The sequence below is a fragment of the Crotalus tigris genome, unplaced genomic scaffold (genome assembly GCF_016545835.1).
Source record: "Crotalus tigris isolate CLP2741 ecotype Arizona unplaced genomic scaffold, ASM1654583v1 scf7180000020588.15403103151:6194809, whole genome shotgun sequence".
In the NCBI taxonomy this organism is placed as follows: domain Eukaryota; kingdom Metazoa; phylum Chordata; class Lepidosauria; order Squamata; family Viperidae; genus Crotalus; species Crotalus tigris.
This window is the reverse complement of record NW_024098092.1, coordinates 3,435,527-3,450,441: the sequence shown is the minus strand read 5'-3', so window position 1 is coordinate 3,450,441 and position 14,915 is coordinate 3,435,527. Positions and strand designations below refer to the sequence as shown.

Below are 14,915 nucleotides of genomic sequence, written 5' to 3'. Positions count from 1 at the left end.
TTGGAGGTTAAGGAGCTGCAGTATAGGATGCAAAAGACGATCTGGATTCTCTCTTCAAACGGAAGAGGTCATCAAACCCAACAGCTTTCGATTATAGAAGACTCCAAAAAAAAACCCATGAACACTTTACTGTGCTACCCCCACTGTTGATCGAACCAAATTATCTAACAGAATATTTTGAGAACTATTTCCTCATCTCCAGGATATCAGCCCACGTCAGAAGGCTGACTCTTTCTCATGCTATTTTGCCTTAACTAGCCTGACAAAATGTTAAATGTCTGTTTCACCTCCGGGTTTCTTCCACAACGTGATCCACTGTTTCTCCCCTCTGACTAAACTCTTCCTTCTGGTTGCCAAATTGCCGCCTTAGCGGGTGGTTTTCTGTTCCTCAAGACTAGAAATGGCCCATGACCTCAGCTGATAAATACCCTAAGATCACCTCATTCTCCATCGGTGTTTATTGCTTGAGCCAGTGATAATCAGCGGACAAGAAAACAAAGCAATGTTAGGATCAACCTCCCTGTTCCTTCCGATGTAATGAACATGTAATCAAGTAGAGATGAATGAAAGAACCATCCATTTATTTTAGATAATAATATTCTGTACTTTATTTTTGTTCTTTCTATGCCGTGGTCTCTTTTCTTTGGAATTCTGGAATTAGCTTGTAGATCTTTGCTGGAGGAAACCACGTTCAGTCTTAAGGTCTTAAAAGAGCCACTTAACAGTTGATGTCAAATATTGTCTGTCTCTGTGTGTGTGCGTTTGTGTGTGTGTGTGTAAGAGAGAGAGAGAGAGAGAGAGAGAGGGAGGGAGAGAGAGAGTGAGAGGGAAGGAGGGAGGGAGATAGAGAGAGAGAGAGAGAGAGAGAGAGAGAGAGAGAGAGAGAGAGAGAGAGAATCTTGGACTGGATGGCCCCCTGATCTAATTCCACACAAGAAGCTCATTCAATTAATATGGAGTAATTCCCCACAAGATGAAAGAGTAGAGTAGAGTAGAATAGAGTAGAGTAGCGTAAACAGTCGGAAGGAACCTTGGAAGTCTTCCAGTCCAACCTCTGCCCAAGGCAGGAAGCCCTATACCATTTCAGACAAATGGTTGTCCAATCTCTTCTTAGAAGCCTCAGTATTGGAGCACCCACAACCTCTGGAAACAAGTTGTTCCCTCCATTATTGAAGGGAGGGAATAATATAATTATTATATTATATTATATTATATATAATATAATAATATAATTATTATATTATATATAATATCCTTCAATATTATGGAATGGCCAGAAATCAGTTGTAGGAGGAACAAGAACTCAACAGAGATAAGAAAAATATTAGTAGTAGATAGAGACAAATCATAGCTCAGTGTATGCAAAAAATTCAGATGTGGCCCACAGTGGTCTTTCCAGGCCACCCTTGTCTTTTTCCAATCATTCATTATCTGAACTCTTTCTAGGTGACAGATGGCAGGTGGTATTTGTCACAAAAGGCCTAGTAAAGCAGATCACAACTACAGAGAGGGAAAGACTGTCTCATTGGTTCTCCGTGGATGTATAAATGGAGGATGTGCGTCAGCTAAACAAAATGGCTTGTGGCTATACAAAACCATCACTGTGCTTGACCAAAGGCAATGTGGCTATCAGATCAAAACATTTCCCTGTTTTTGAAATGAGGACAGGGCATCGCCTGTCAATCTGTCATGGAAACATCAGTACCCTGGGGATGACCACAATCTTTTCATCTATCCTCTTCCACAGATCAAATCTATTTATATGGTTTAAAACCAAGAGCACCTCACTGGGCCTAGCAAAATATAGACTAAAAAGAAAGATGAGCTACTGCCATTCTTAAAGGAATAACTAATACTCTCCTGGTTAATTCACACATTTGCCGGTTCGATACCCATCAGCCAAAACTGTAATTCTTGAAATAATGTCTTGATGGAAATGGTCCTGCCCTTTTCAGCATTAAAAGTCATATAGAAAATATGCGTTTTATAATAACAACAGATTTAGAATTGAGAGATTTTGAAGGGAAAAAAAGACTTAAAATTAGAACATACATGCACTTCTTCAGGCAGATCATTTACAAAGGTTAAAGAAAAAAGAAAAAAATGCACGTTAATCTCAAATGGACCTCTGCATACGCTTAAACAAGCATGATATTGACCAGAACATATATTGATTTGCCTCTCACTAAACCAAGATACACCTTGTCTCAAGTTGTTGTTTTCCTTGAGGTTTTAAGTAAATAAAAAGCAGTGGTCAGTGGCCCAAAGAAATATATATGCTTGGGTTCTATCCAACAAAATTATCCCAGTGTTTTTAGACCTGCTTGATAATTATGGTCCGTAGCTTTGTTTTGTTTTGGTCTTTGGGTATAATTATTATGAACAGTGGCCGGAGGGATAGGTTATTTCATCCAAGGATTTGATTGAGGTCTGCTTATAAAAGGCGATAGGTGGTTCCAGAAACATTGCAGAAAACCAGCCCTCCAGCAACTGAACCAGATTCGTTTTACATTGCTCCACCACCGAAATGAAGCCTATTGTCCTCTCCGTACTGCTTTTGGCTTGTGGTAAGTCAATTCCTCTGAGAGTGGAATTGTATGTGCTCTTTACAATGTCTTTTATTTTAAAAAAGCGGTTTCGGGAGACGTGGAGGGATTTTTTCCCAATTTGTGCTTCATTTGGTGGTTGCAATTACATCCTTTTTTGGACGGTGCAAATTGCTTCCCAGAGAATGGAGAGACAGTGACCCTCATTCCGAGATGGCTCCACCGTTAAGCCAAATTGGAGTGAGGGCATTGCTTCAAGCATCACCCTGGATCTTGCTGGGAAAGGAAAACAGAAACACGTCAACTAAGGCAGAGAAGAGACTCTAGGGGCCTCGCGATTCCTTCCAAAGCCCTTTCTGCTTCCCTAAAACGAACAATTCCTTTTTCAGGATTGGCTCTGGTGACCTGCTCACCTGCTCAGTTCAATGAGCTGATCCAGCTCAGTACCATCACCTACGGCCTGGCTAACTTCACCAACTATGGGTGCCACTGCGGAGCTGGGACTCAAGGCCTTCCTGTAGACGCCATCGACAGGTGAGAGGTACCTTCGTTTTCCCTCCCATGGCTGAATGTATCAACCTTTGCCGACTATCCAGGGGGCATTGGGATTTCATGCTGAAAAGATACGTGGAAAAAGGGTTGGATGGCCCAGGCCTAGTACGGGTGGATTCCACAGGCGTGGGAGAAATTAGAAAATGGGTGTAATCAGAGCTAGAGTGGACTTTTTGGGGGCACTGTTTTTAGAAACTACATTCACATATACATTTAACCTGACTACAAATTAGCTCATTTTCTAACTTTGTACCGAAGTGCTGCTTTTCAGGGGCATTGCCAGTGCTTTGGGCAATCAAATTGGTTCTTTCCCTGATGAGTTTCAGAAGGGTGTTAAAAAAACTTAATTTTATCAAGGAGTTAATTCAGTTAAGTTCATGATTTGTACCATTTCTTATGGGTTTGACTCTTTTTTTGCCTATCCTTTTGTTTGCTATTCTTAATACGGTTTGTTGTGATTTTAGCACCTAGACATTTAATGTTTTTATTAGATGCGCCATGGATTTTTTTTTCAGTTAATGCAGGGGTCTTCAAACTTGGCCCTTTGATGACTTATGGACTTCCAACTCTCAGAATTCCTCAGCCAGCATGCCTGGCTGAGGAATTCTGGGAGTTGAAGTCCACAAGTCATCAAAGGGCCAAGTTTGAAGACCCCTGCGTTAACGTGTTCATATCATGTAGGCTGCTTAGCCTTTTCAAATTGCAGCGGCATAGAAACATAATAAACGAACTGACAAAATAACTAACGATGTTCACACAAGATGCACAGAAAGCTACCGAGATTAAAACTAAAAAGACCTTCTCATTTTTTATGCATGCATTGCTAATTTCTTTGCCGGACAGAATACATGTTATGCCAACAAACGATTCCTCCCACCCACCCCACCCTTGCAATTTTTGAATTTACCTGTTCTTAAAATGAGTATATTTCATTTGCTTCACCGGAAACTTCCAGAACCAACAAAGAAGCCTCTGGCTGAATTATACATCCAGATCCAAAGTAGGAATGATCTGCTGATTTCAGATATTTCTTTTCTGCTGTGACATCCACATAAAACAGGCACAGTCTTGCAGGCAGCTCACTTGCCAAATTGAACTACTTGTCTTGCAGAAAACAGTCAATCATTGCTTGGCAGACACAGGGAAGTCTCCATTCAATGCAAAGCAGCGAAGAACTCTGCCGGCCAGCTGCCTCACCTGTATGCCGTTCCTAATTTCCTTCAGCTGCCTTGAGATACAGGAGTTGATTTTAAAGCAAAAGTATCTCCACTGCTTTAACCTCATCTCATTTCTTGGAAATTTTTCTGCTACAAGATGCTGGCTGGCTGGGTGGGAAGGATGTGGCATGTTTTATTTTACTGCTATTTTTAATTTTTTTATTTAACCTATAAGAGCTTCACCGTCCTTAAACCAGGGGTTCTCCAAACTTGGCAACCTTAAGACTTGTGGACTTCAACTCCCAGAATTCCTCAGCCAGCATGACGGGCTGAGGAATTCTGGGAGCTGAAGTCCACAATTCTCAAAAGTTGCCAGGTTTGGAAACCCGTGCCCTAAATCGTACCGGGACTCTCAGAGCATCGCAAGAAGTTCGTTCTGTGATAGGAGGAGGAATAAATATTATATTTATTCCAGGGTCCTTAGCCAGAATGGTTGAGGACACAGAGTCTCAGGGTTGCATATTAAGAAAACAAAACTGGAGACATTACATAATTCTACTTGAAGGCGTCGCGTGTAGTCCAGGCCATGGTTTTCCCAGTTGCAATGTATGGCTGTGAAAGTCGGACCATAAGAAAGGCTGAGCGCCAAAGAATGGAGGCCTTTGAACTCCGGGGCTGGAGAAGACTCCTGCGAGTCCCTTGGACTGCAAGGCGTTCAAACCGGTCAGTCCTAGAAGAGATCAACCCCAACTGCTCTTTAGAAGGCCAGATCCTGAAGTGGAAACTCAAATACTTTGGCCACCTAATGAGAAGGAAGGACTCACTGGAGAAGGGCCTAATGCTGGGAAAGATGGAGGGCAAGAGAAGAAGGGGACGACGGAGAATGAGATGGCTGGATGGAGTCACGGAAGCAGTAGGTGTGAACTTAAATGGACTCCAGAAGATGGTAGAGGACAGGAAGACCTGGAGGAACATTGTCCATGGGGTCGCGATGGGTCGGACACGACTTCGCAATTAACAACAACAACAACACTTGAAGGCGTTTGGTGGCCACGCCATTCCAGAATGAGCTTTCGGATGCGTTTTCATTTATCGCTTCTGAACCAAACGGGTAAGATCTGACACATGCGTTTTCTTTTTCTACCCAAAGATGTTGCCACAGCCATGACTGTTGTTACAACAAGGTGGAGATGTACGGCTGCAACCCCAAAGTCCTTACCTACAGGTTCTATGCCCAGGGAGATAAAATCAAGTGCGGTAAGTTAACGAAATGCCGAACCGGAGAATTGGATCAAAATAGCCGTCTGCATGAAGGTCAAACAGGAAGGGGAAAGGTCCAGCTAAGCAGGCCCGCTGGACTGCTCGGATTTAGCTTTGTGCAATGTGGGAAGTCAGCCGTTAATGTTTGCAAGCTGCAGTTATCCAGACTGTGGTAGCTGGTTAAAACACAATTTAGTCCAGAAGCTGGCCTATTTGTAGCTACTTGTCACTTGGGTTAGAATTTGTAAAATAGAAGTGGCCTTTGTGGGCTGCATGGGGAGATGTAATCCCAGATTTCATACACCCTTTTCTTTAAGGAAAAAGGAAAAAAAAAACCAGATAAACCAGGGGTGTCCAACGCTGGCAACTTTAAGACTTGTGGATTTCAACTCCCAGAATTCCTCCTAGCTGGCAGTTGAAGCCGACAAGTCTTAAAGTTCCAAGGTTGGACACTCCTGAGATGAACCATGCCAGCAACTGTATTTTAATTTGACAAAGTCACAGTGGGCTACCTTCAGTTTATCCTCATATGTGCACTTCGCCATGGTCTCCCCTCTCCGCAGTCAAGTCAAGGGATCGCTGTGAGAAAATGGTGTGTGAGTGTGACCAGAAAGCTGCCAGTTGCTTCCAGAAACATCTTTTCAGCTACAGCCCTCAATTCAGAAACCTTCCAGTGGCCAGCTGCAGGGCCCAGCGGCCGTTTTGTTGAAGCTCCTTTCGAAGCAGCCGCTGTCCCCATCGAAGTTCTGTCTGCTTTTTTCAGTCATTTCTCTGCAAAATGGAACCGCACGGGGAGGAGAGCAAAGCTGTCTTTATAAGAAATAAGAAAAGCCAATGATATATGCATTAACCTAGGGCAAAATAAATACGTCATCAACCTACCCTCTTGTTCTTCAGCGCCGTTTGCCTGGAAAGCACCTGGTGCATTTTCCACAGGGGGTGGGAAAAAAAAAATCACATCCATGCTAGAAAACATGCATCTGTTCAAGCTGGGAGTTTAAAAAAAAAAAAGACATTTTGGGGCAGATTGTGTTGATTTGGCACTGGTGAAAAAACAGACGGAAGCCGACATGGGGCTGAACAAGTGTGAAACGGAGCCAAACGAAAACTGTCTGTGTGTTGGCACTCACATTCACTGCTTCTGTTTCCTCCTAAGTGAAAGGATTCAAAAAAAGCAAACTAACAGTCCAGGATGGGGTCTGCCAAAACCCCACGTTGTCACATGTGAAATACAACCCAACAACACACGCATAAACAAATGTGCAACCCACGTCACGTCACACTCTCTTCACCATTTCTCAACCTGCAAACAGAGGGTTCTAGCTCCTCTGTGGCACGCGGAGCTAGAACCCTCTGTTCGCAGGTTGAGAAATGGTGAAGAGACGGAGGTAAGAAAAAGAGGCTGAACTGGCAGTCCTCAACTTACAACCATTCATTCAGTGACTGTTCAAAGTTACAACGGCACTGAAAAAAGTGACCAACAACCAGTCCTCACATTTATAACTGGTGATCAACATTTGGGTGCTTGGCAACTGGTGTGTATTTACACTAGTTGTTGCATCCATGGGTGACGGGATGGCCATTTGCAACCTTCCCAGCTGGCTTCCGACAAGCAGCCTTAATGACACGATTCACTTAACAACTGTGGGGAAAAAGAGGTCATAAAACGAGGCACAACCACCTTTCTTAACAACAGAAATTCCGGTTTCAGTTGTGTTCGTAAGTTGACAACTACTTGTACATACATACATCTGCAGTGTGTATTTCTAGGCATGGGCATTTTTAAAGCATCCAAAATGTTTTTGTTCTTAGAAGTCTGCAGTTAATCCCTCCCTAACATATAATTTAATAGCATTACTAAGAAAGCAGAAGTATAAACATTTCAAAGGAAAACATTTTGGCTTCTTAATCTTAGGACACAAAGTACTTGTTCTAGCTTACCTCAAAAAAAAAAAAGAAAAAAAGAATAAAAGTCACCTGGCTTTCCAGGCCATAAAACTGTTCCCAATAAAATTTATCCTATAAAATATAGCATGACATAATTTCTCACCAACTTAAAAGAAATCCAAACCGGAAAAAATTACAAGGAAAGTATAGTTGGTTTATTGGAAGAAAAATCTCTCCTAAGTTTATTTATATTCTTGTAAATAAGGCATTGCTGTCCATCTCTCCCACTCTTCCCCCCCCCAGCTCCCCAAGATTTTACAAATACTTATATTTTGCTTGGAGATATATTACATTTTTAGCACATAAACAAGGATGTCTATACACACTAAAAAAATTAAGCACTTGCAAGAAGACGTCTGTACCAGTACAAACTCTTCCCTATAACCTTGTTCAAAAAAACCAACAACAAAACTATGAAACAATATGAGCTTTTTTATATATATATAAAAATAATACTTTCCATTAATTCTTGCTGTTTAAAAAAAGAGAAGGAAGAAAAACTATGATCAAAATATTTTAGCAAGCAACGGAGGGCGATGGTGGATTATGGCTATCAACGAGCCGGCCAGCCGCCTCAGTTTCCCACAATACCCCAGAAGGCCACGTCAAGTATTCTGGAACACAATTGAAATTCAAACCCCCATAATCAGACTTCAGCTTTCACCAAAGAGGTTCCATTTTGCCAAGGAAATTAGTTAGTTCCTGGAAGACATTGCCTTCTGTTTCTCTCTCCATTTTTTTAAAAAAAGAAGGAAACCTAATAATGACTTTAATCTGCAGGCATATCTGTGCGACTGTTGGTTCTCACCCACCAACCACCAGCAAGGAAGTCAGCTTTGGAATTCCACATCCACCAACATTTTCTTTCAACCACAGCCCCTCCATCCCTCTCCCCCCCCCCCAGCAAGTTCCTACATTTATCCCTAAAAATAAAACTCCCGATAAAAGTGGAAGAAAAGCTGGAACCAATCATATCCCCCAAATGGACAGTGCTGGCCAGCCCATTCATTTCGGGAAGTCGTGGCAGCTTGGCAATGACAGGTGCAAAATTTCAGGGAGGTTGGTCCTGGATTCCTATTTCAGAGCAGCATTTGGAAGGAAGCCTGACCATCATTTTATCCCAAAGGTACTTTTTGAAGAGGCAATGGGGCTGCCTTTGTTTTTCCTATAAGAAGAAGTTTTGCTTCTGACTGAATGGTGGAGAATGGATCAGTCAGAACTGAAAAAGCTTCTTGGAGGAGAAGTGAAACGTCTTCCAGGAAAAACAAAGGAAGTCCAGTTGACGCTTCAGAAAGCACCTTTGGGACAACCATGAACTGCATGACTGAGAATCTCCGTAGAGGTAAACCCCCATTTTAGTTTCCCACAATGCTTCACACTGACACCAGGTTAGGGGCGTTAATGGAAGCAGGAAAAATAGGTCGAGCCCGAGATTAAGAAGGAAAAATAATTAAAGGCAGGAGAAAAAGCAGCACACCTGTTTGAAAGTACCCCCAGTCAATGGCAGTCCTGGGTTCAATGGCAGTCCTGGGTTCAAGGTTCAAGTTCTAGCAACAGTGATGCCATCCAAATCAACTCCCTGGGAACAAAATGTGCCGTTAGGAACTTTCTGATCAGTGAAAACATCCTAAGTACTATTACAGGGGGGGAAATACCACAACAAAGCCATTTTCTGCTTTATGGAACAGTTTTTTCAAGTCCAGAAAGAAGAGAGAAGGACTTGAGATTGTCTGAATTGGACTTCATGCTAACCCAGAACGCAGCTGCCCTTGGGATGTGTCCCATCAAACTGTATTTTCTTTAATAAGCTGCAGTTAAATCATAGTCTTTAGGACCCCATTGAGCCAAGACTAATAATAGATGAGAATAATCCTTCCCTATCTAATACTGGCACGCAATCATCATGACCTTTCTTGTCATATACTCGCAACCAGCTGCCAGCAGCTAGTGAAGAAGACTCCCCGGCTAGCAAGGAAGAAAGTTGTAGCAAAAACTCTCTTTTTGTTCATCCATTTCTGTGGCTAATAATTCTGGCAGATGTATTTACAAGGCCGTGCCATATTGTTCAGAAAGTCTTGGGAACGGGGGGGGGTGGGGGGGGGGAAATTCCTTGGGGGAGGTTTGTCAAAACTGGTACATGTTTTGGATGACGGGTAGAGACATCACATCTCAGATAGACTCCGCTCTTCACAAGCTCCTTGTTGTTTTTTTTTGTCACATAGGACCTCTCGTCTTGGTTACTGCTTTGAGGTTATCAGAAGTAAACGCCAGAGGTGAAAGCTATCGGTAAGAAGGGTGGAAATGAAGGCTACGGCGGTTGAGTTTTTCGGGATTGTTGGATGCCATGTGGGAAAAGTCCCGGAAGATGTCAAGGTAAGTGGCATCTCCTGTGGGAGAAAGAAAAACACAACACTTGCATCGATCACACCAGTTGAAGGAGAAGGTGGGATTTCATGCACGTTGGTTTTCCTGCTAGCAAACACAACATCTCGGTTAAGCGTAGTTTCTTGGGAGAAGAAGGCTAGATGCCCGAGAATGCTGGCCATGTTCACACATCCCATTAAGCCACGATTTAGTACGGAAACCACAACTGACTGGGTTTGTGCCACATGCTAAGTGGTCAACAGTGGCTTGTAAATCTCTCTGGCTGGGGGTATGGTATCTAGGACTAGTGTAATCAGTAATATTAATTTTCTTGATTGGCCCATCACACAAATCGCACCGGTTACATAGGTGTAAGACAAAATAAAAACTCTTGCACGACACAGTAGTTGCTGTTTCAGGGTGTCAACAGAGCCCAGACATTCTGGGTGGAAAAGGCAGAAATTACGGGCAGCAGAAAAGCATGTTTTGCTCAGCTGGATAGTAACATGCACATGCAAATTATCTTGAAGGCCAGGAAAATTCTCCAGGAATCTTAACATTGCTTCTTAGCTCCCGTTTCCTCCTGAATTTTGATCAAAAGGATATTTCAAGCATTAAATCCCAAACTGAGGGTTGCGTGTATTTCCCGTAGCAGGTTTTTTTTTCTCCTTTTGAAATCTCCCAGTTCAGATTTTTATCAACGATGCATATGTCCACAATGTTCAAACACTGCAAAAGGGAAAATAAACTTTTGATACAGCTACATTTGTGTGTGCAAGCTCTTTTTGGGCCATCTGTTACTGCTGTGTTACTCTTTTAACATATCAGCAAAATGTTTCACACACAAACAGCTTGTTACAATTGTCCAGATGATTACAGCCCTAATTTTGTATAAAACTTGGAAATGGAAACCAAGTAGGAGTTTTAAGAAACGGCTTTCCAGCTGGAAACAAGATCAAATGATTTGGAACGCCCACGTCTCAGAAGAATTTGTGGAAAACTGGAAAGCATCAAACATTTCAACCGCCAGCATCTCTGGCTGCAGAGTGAACTTAGCTGGATTCTGCCCCCCAAAAAGGTGTGAATTTTTCATCTTTCTTGATATCCACATCACTTTCAATGAACGTTGTAAAAGGACAATAGTTTACACATCATAACCTGTTCTCGGCGTATGGTTGGGAGCAGAAGCATATTGTTGAAAATTGACAGATTTGAGCAGGCCCATTACAGAATAAGAGCGAAAGAGAAGCAAATCTAATGGACTGACGCTTTTGACAGTTTTTAAGAGCAAGCAGAACCCTGAAGGAAATAGCACAGTGATGCGTTTATGCAGCAAGAAGATTAAATTGGCAGAAATAGATAATTAAGAGGAGAGATCCTTATATTAAATGTTAGGCAGGGTGCAGAGAAGGCTAAATTTATCTCTTTTCGTTGATCTCCACCCAGTGATCAGTAGGAAGCTTGGGATAATTGAAAATCAGCATCCTTGTGGCAATCATCGTCCTTAATCCTGGCTCTAGGAATCGCCACCAATCGTTTCAACTTAAATCTTTACACCCCCAGACTGAGGAGAACCTTGTTATTTTCAAGTTAACCATAGTAGGAGCTTCAGTTTACGCCTAAGTTGAAGGGGTTATGCGGTGTCTTGGCACATATCAACCAGGTGTTCTTCCATCTGGGTAACTAGGCTGAGCAAAAGGAGACAGGTCAAGTCCGTTTTCTTAATCGTAACAATATTAAGAGACGTGCATTAAAGTGGGATCTTTATCCAGGGTGCAAATGGAGCAGGGGATCGCTCTTTTTTGGCTGCTTGTTCTTGTTCAAAAGACATTTCCTCGGGAGCCATTTGTAGGTCCTGTTATAAGTGGCTTCTGATGGCCAGATTCCTGCTAGCTCTCTTTGCAAATCACCCTAGCTTTTAGCTTTCAATTCAAGACTGGCTTTGTCTCATTCCAGTTGCTATCTGCAAGCTTGCTTGTAAACGGGAGTTTTTGCCTGAATTGTTATCTGTATTACCTCTGGGGAAGCTGGCATGATGAAAGGGCAGGAGAGGTAAATTGCTGTTTTCCCCTTCCCCCCCCATTTTTTTTCTCTCTCTCCACACTTTGAAGTGTAAGCCCCCATCGTGTCCCCAGCTGATTCCCTGGAGGATAAAACGAATACCTACGTTTTAAGTTTGCACGTTTAAGCCAACAGCCCAACCTTTTGACCTGGTGTCCTTTTTTGAAAGCAGCCATAAACTACCTGTGGTGGAACTTGGCCAGGTGAGATGCACTGTGGGTCACGCAGCAGTCCTGCAAGTCCATGCTTGATTTTGGAAGATAACGGTTCCGGAAGGCTTCAGAACACTTTCCAAGATTGTCATCTGAATGCCTGCTCAGTTTTGGAATGTAATTGTAGCCAATGCCAGGCTCAAATAATTCACATGACGGAACCCCCCCCCCCCCCGAGTTTCGCTCGATGCAGTTTCCTTAGTAGCATCGAATAGTTTTGTCATTGGAGTTCCTGGGATGTTTTCTTGACCGCCCAATCTAGCCTGTATCCCAGGCCACCACCACCACCACTCAAGCACCACTGGCTTCTAATCCTGCTTAGTTTTCAAGTCCAGCCAAGATGGACTCTGGATATTTTGCTTAGATGACCTTAAAATGGACGGGACAACTTCAAGAAGAGTCAAGACCATCCATCTTTATGGAAGTCACTCTGGGAAACAGGAGCCTTAACATCGCTGCTTGGGAGCGTCCCAAAAGCATCCGGTGACATTAAATGATGCTGTGCAATATTCAGAAATAGCTTTGCCAAGGCTCACGGCCAGTTAAGCCTGTCTCCAGCTACAAATTAGGTGCACGTCTTCACTGAAATACAGCAAATAATAATCATTGCTGGAGAAAACGTGGCAGAAAATGCTTAATTAATTCTAGCGGGGTGCTTTAATAACTCCATTAAGACCCAAATCTCCCCAAATCACAATGACCATATACATTGTGGCTAAGGCCAATCTTTTCTCTTTTTTTGTCCCAAAGCTTGAGCGTTAATATGCAGGTGCAAGGCAGAGGGAGGAGGGGAAGAAGTGGGAGATGACAAAATAAACACCAAGGTGCAAGAAGAAGAAGGAGATAAAAGCGTTTACTCTAGATTTTTATTAACAGTGTTTCCAAGAGACAATGGAAGGAAGAAGAGGAAGGAAGTAAGACATCAGAGCATCAGATTTTTCTCTCCCCCCCTGCCCCCGCCCTCCCCCCCCCTTGGCTTTTCTCTGTAGGTGCCAAACTTTTTTCTTTCCTTGTTGTTAAAAATCATACAAAGGTAAACAACATACAGAGAAGTCAGGTTCAAAAGCAGCACTCAGCAGACAGACCAAGTAGGGCGAAAAGGTGCGGAAGATAGGAAGTTATAAGAGGTGGGGGGGAGGTTTTTTTTTTTCCCCAAGAAAGAGGAGGAAAATAAAAAAACAAAAACAAAAAAGGAACCAGTATTACAAAGACTGTCCTCAAAGCAATTCTAAAGAGAATAGAAGAGGGATCAAGATGCAGGAATGTATTTACAGTTTCTCAACCCACCATTTCTGGAACTTGAAAACTAGAGCAGTACATTTGGTGGCTCTCAGAGGTTTCTGTGCATCCAGCTGAAACAGGTGGCTACGTTTGGGAGTCAAGGATGGAAGGTTGGCCATAAAAGTCCCTTTCCATCCCTCTCCCCTGGGTTATTCCACTAAACTAGTGTTTTTCTCCTGAGCGATGAGGTCTGTTCCCACCATCTCCTCTAGTATTGAAGACAGCAAGGGTCACCGAGTGATTTGGCCAAATACATAACTCCTAGCTCAGGAAGAAAAAAAAAGAAAAAAGAAAAAAAAAAAAGCAGCAACTGCCACTCGACCATCCACCGCCCTTCCCCTTTATTTAATTCAGTGCTGTTGAAATAGGAAGTGTAGGACCCTGGATTGGAAAGGGCCGGAATTCAGGACGGCACTCCTAACTTTATAATACAAAAATGTCTTCCTTTTCTAATATAAAAATAAATAACGTTTTCCTTGAGGTGAGGATGCCCAGCACTGCAGCAAACATCCACGTGTCGTTTTCCATGAGTCGGTTTAGTTCCTAAAGAAAGAATGAGCACAACCGCGCGGGGGGGTCCTCCGGTCAGAGTTAATCCGATGCCGCCCCACGGGGTTTACTGTACTGCAGTGTTTCCCAAACTTGACCATTTTAAGGCATGTGGACTTCAACTCCCAGAATTCCACAGCCAGCGTTGCTGGCTGTGGAATTCTGGGAGTTGAAGTCCTCATGCCTTAAAATGGTCAAGTTTGGGAAACACTGCTGTACTGTACTGGTTAAGGCAGCGTTTCTCAATTTCAGCCATTTTAAGGCAGGCAGACAGAATTCCTCAGCCAGCCCTCTGTCTTAAAGTTGCCAGGGGTGAGAAACACCGTGCTAAGGCACAGGACAATGGCTATAGGAAGACCCTGGTTCACATTCAGCCTCGCCTATGGAAGCACCTTGGGTTACTTTGGGGCCTGTCACACGCACTCTCTCTCAGTCCAGCCCACTGCCCAAGGGGAGTTAAAGGGAGAAGCTGGGAGCAGGCGTATTGGATCTGCTGCCTTGTGCTCCTTGAGGACAGACAGGCAGGATCTAAATCGAGTGACGAGATCCCTATGAGACGTGAGCATTCGGGCCACAGCCTTAAGACGTGCAACGTGAAAAGATGCTACGTCAACCTGACATCCCCCCTCTGCTTTGGGATGGGAAATTGGATTACAGCACTTCCCATTTCCCGGAAGGAAGTAACTTTTCCCGGCTTGCATCATTACGGAAGCTGGGAGCCAGGAGTACAAACCAAACCTGGAGACAACGCTGGGTTGGTTCGCCTTTTATTTTATTCCCGCTAGGAGTTACTATCAACTCCTGCCCCCTTGTGCTACAGTTGTGTACTGCAGGCAGGGAAAGTCCCATTGAGTAATTGAGGCGATGCCGTTCTAAGAAGAAGACTGGGGGGAAATTCTACCCAGACTGGGATTAGGAGATTCAGTCAATCAACTCACCCAGCTGAACAGAACAGCCGCTACCCTTTGGACATTTTGTCCTTTCGA

At 43.3% G+C, this 14,915-nt stretch overlaps 2 protein-coding genes across 12 annotated transcripts in view; one reads left to right on the top strand and one right to left on the bottom strand.

Annotated features, from left to right (window-relative positions):
- ACAP3 (ArfGAP with coiled-coil, ankyrin repeat and PH domains 3) overlaps positions 1-14,915 on the bottom strand; it is a 78,915-nt gene that overhangs the window by 1,095 nt on the left and 62,905 nt on the right. For 4 of the 10 annotated variants that reach the window (XR_005559640.1, XR_005559639.1, XM_039367232.1 and 1 more), the window contains one exon: positions 6,955-9,849. Coding sequence is in view for 3 of the 10 variants with exons in the window: in XM_039367232.1 (XP_039223166.1) it covers positions 9,743-9,849 (107 nt within the window). In the remaining 7 variants the exon portion in view is untranslated. Of the gene's footprint in view, positions 1-6,190; positions 6,326-6,954; positions 9,850-14,915 lie in introns of those variants that run through there. The other 6 variants (XR_005559637.1, XR_005559642.1, XR_005559636.1 and 3 more) reach the window with 6 other exon arrangements.
- On the top strand, positions 1,246-6,282 carry LOC120319014 (phospholipase A2 homolog otoconin-22-like). 2 transcript variants are annotated; one of them, XM_039367279.1, is made up of 4 exons: positions 1,246-2,567; positions 2,936-3,080; positions 5,406-5,512; positions 6,079-6,282. In XM_039367279.1, exons 1-4 carry the CDS (start codon positions 2,528-2,530, stop codon positions 6,222-6,224), a joined length of 438 nt encoding a protein of 145 aa, XP_039223213.1. In that variant the 5' UTR covers positions 1,246-2,527; the 3' UTR covers positions 6,225-6,282. The 2 variants fall into 2 exon arrangements, with proteins under 2 accessions (XP_039223213.1, XP_039223212.1); XM_039367278.1 differs by lacking the exon at positions 6,079-6,282 and having other exon boundaries at positions 2,444-2,567; positions 5,406-6,049.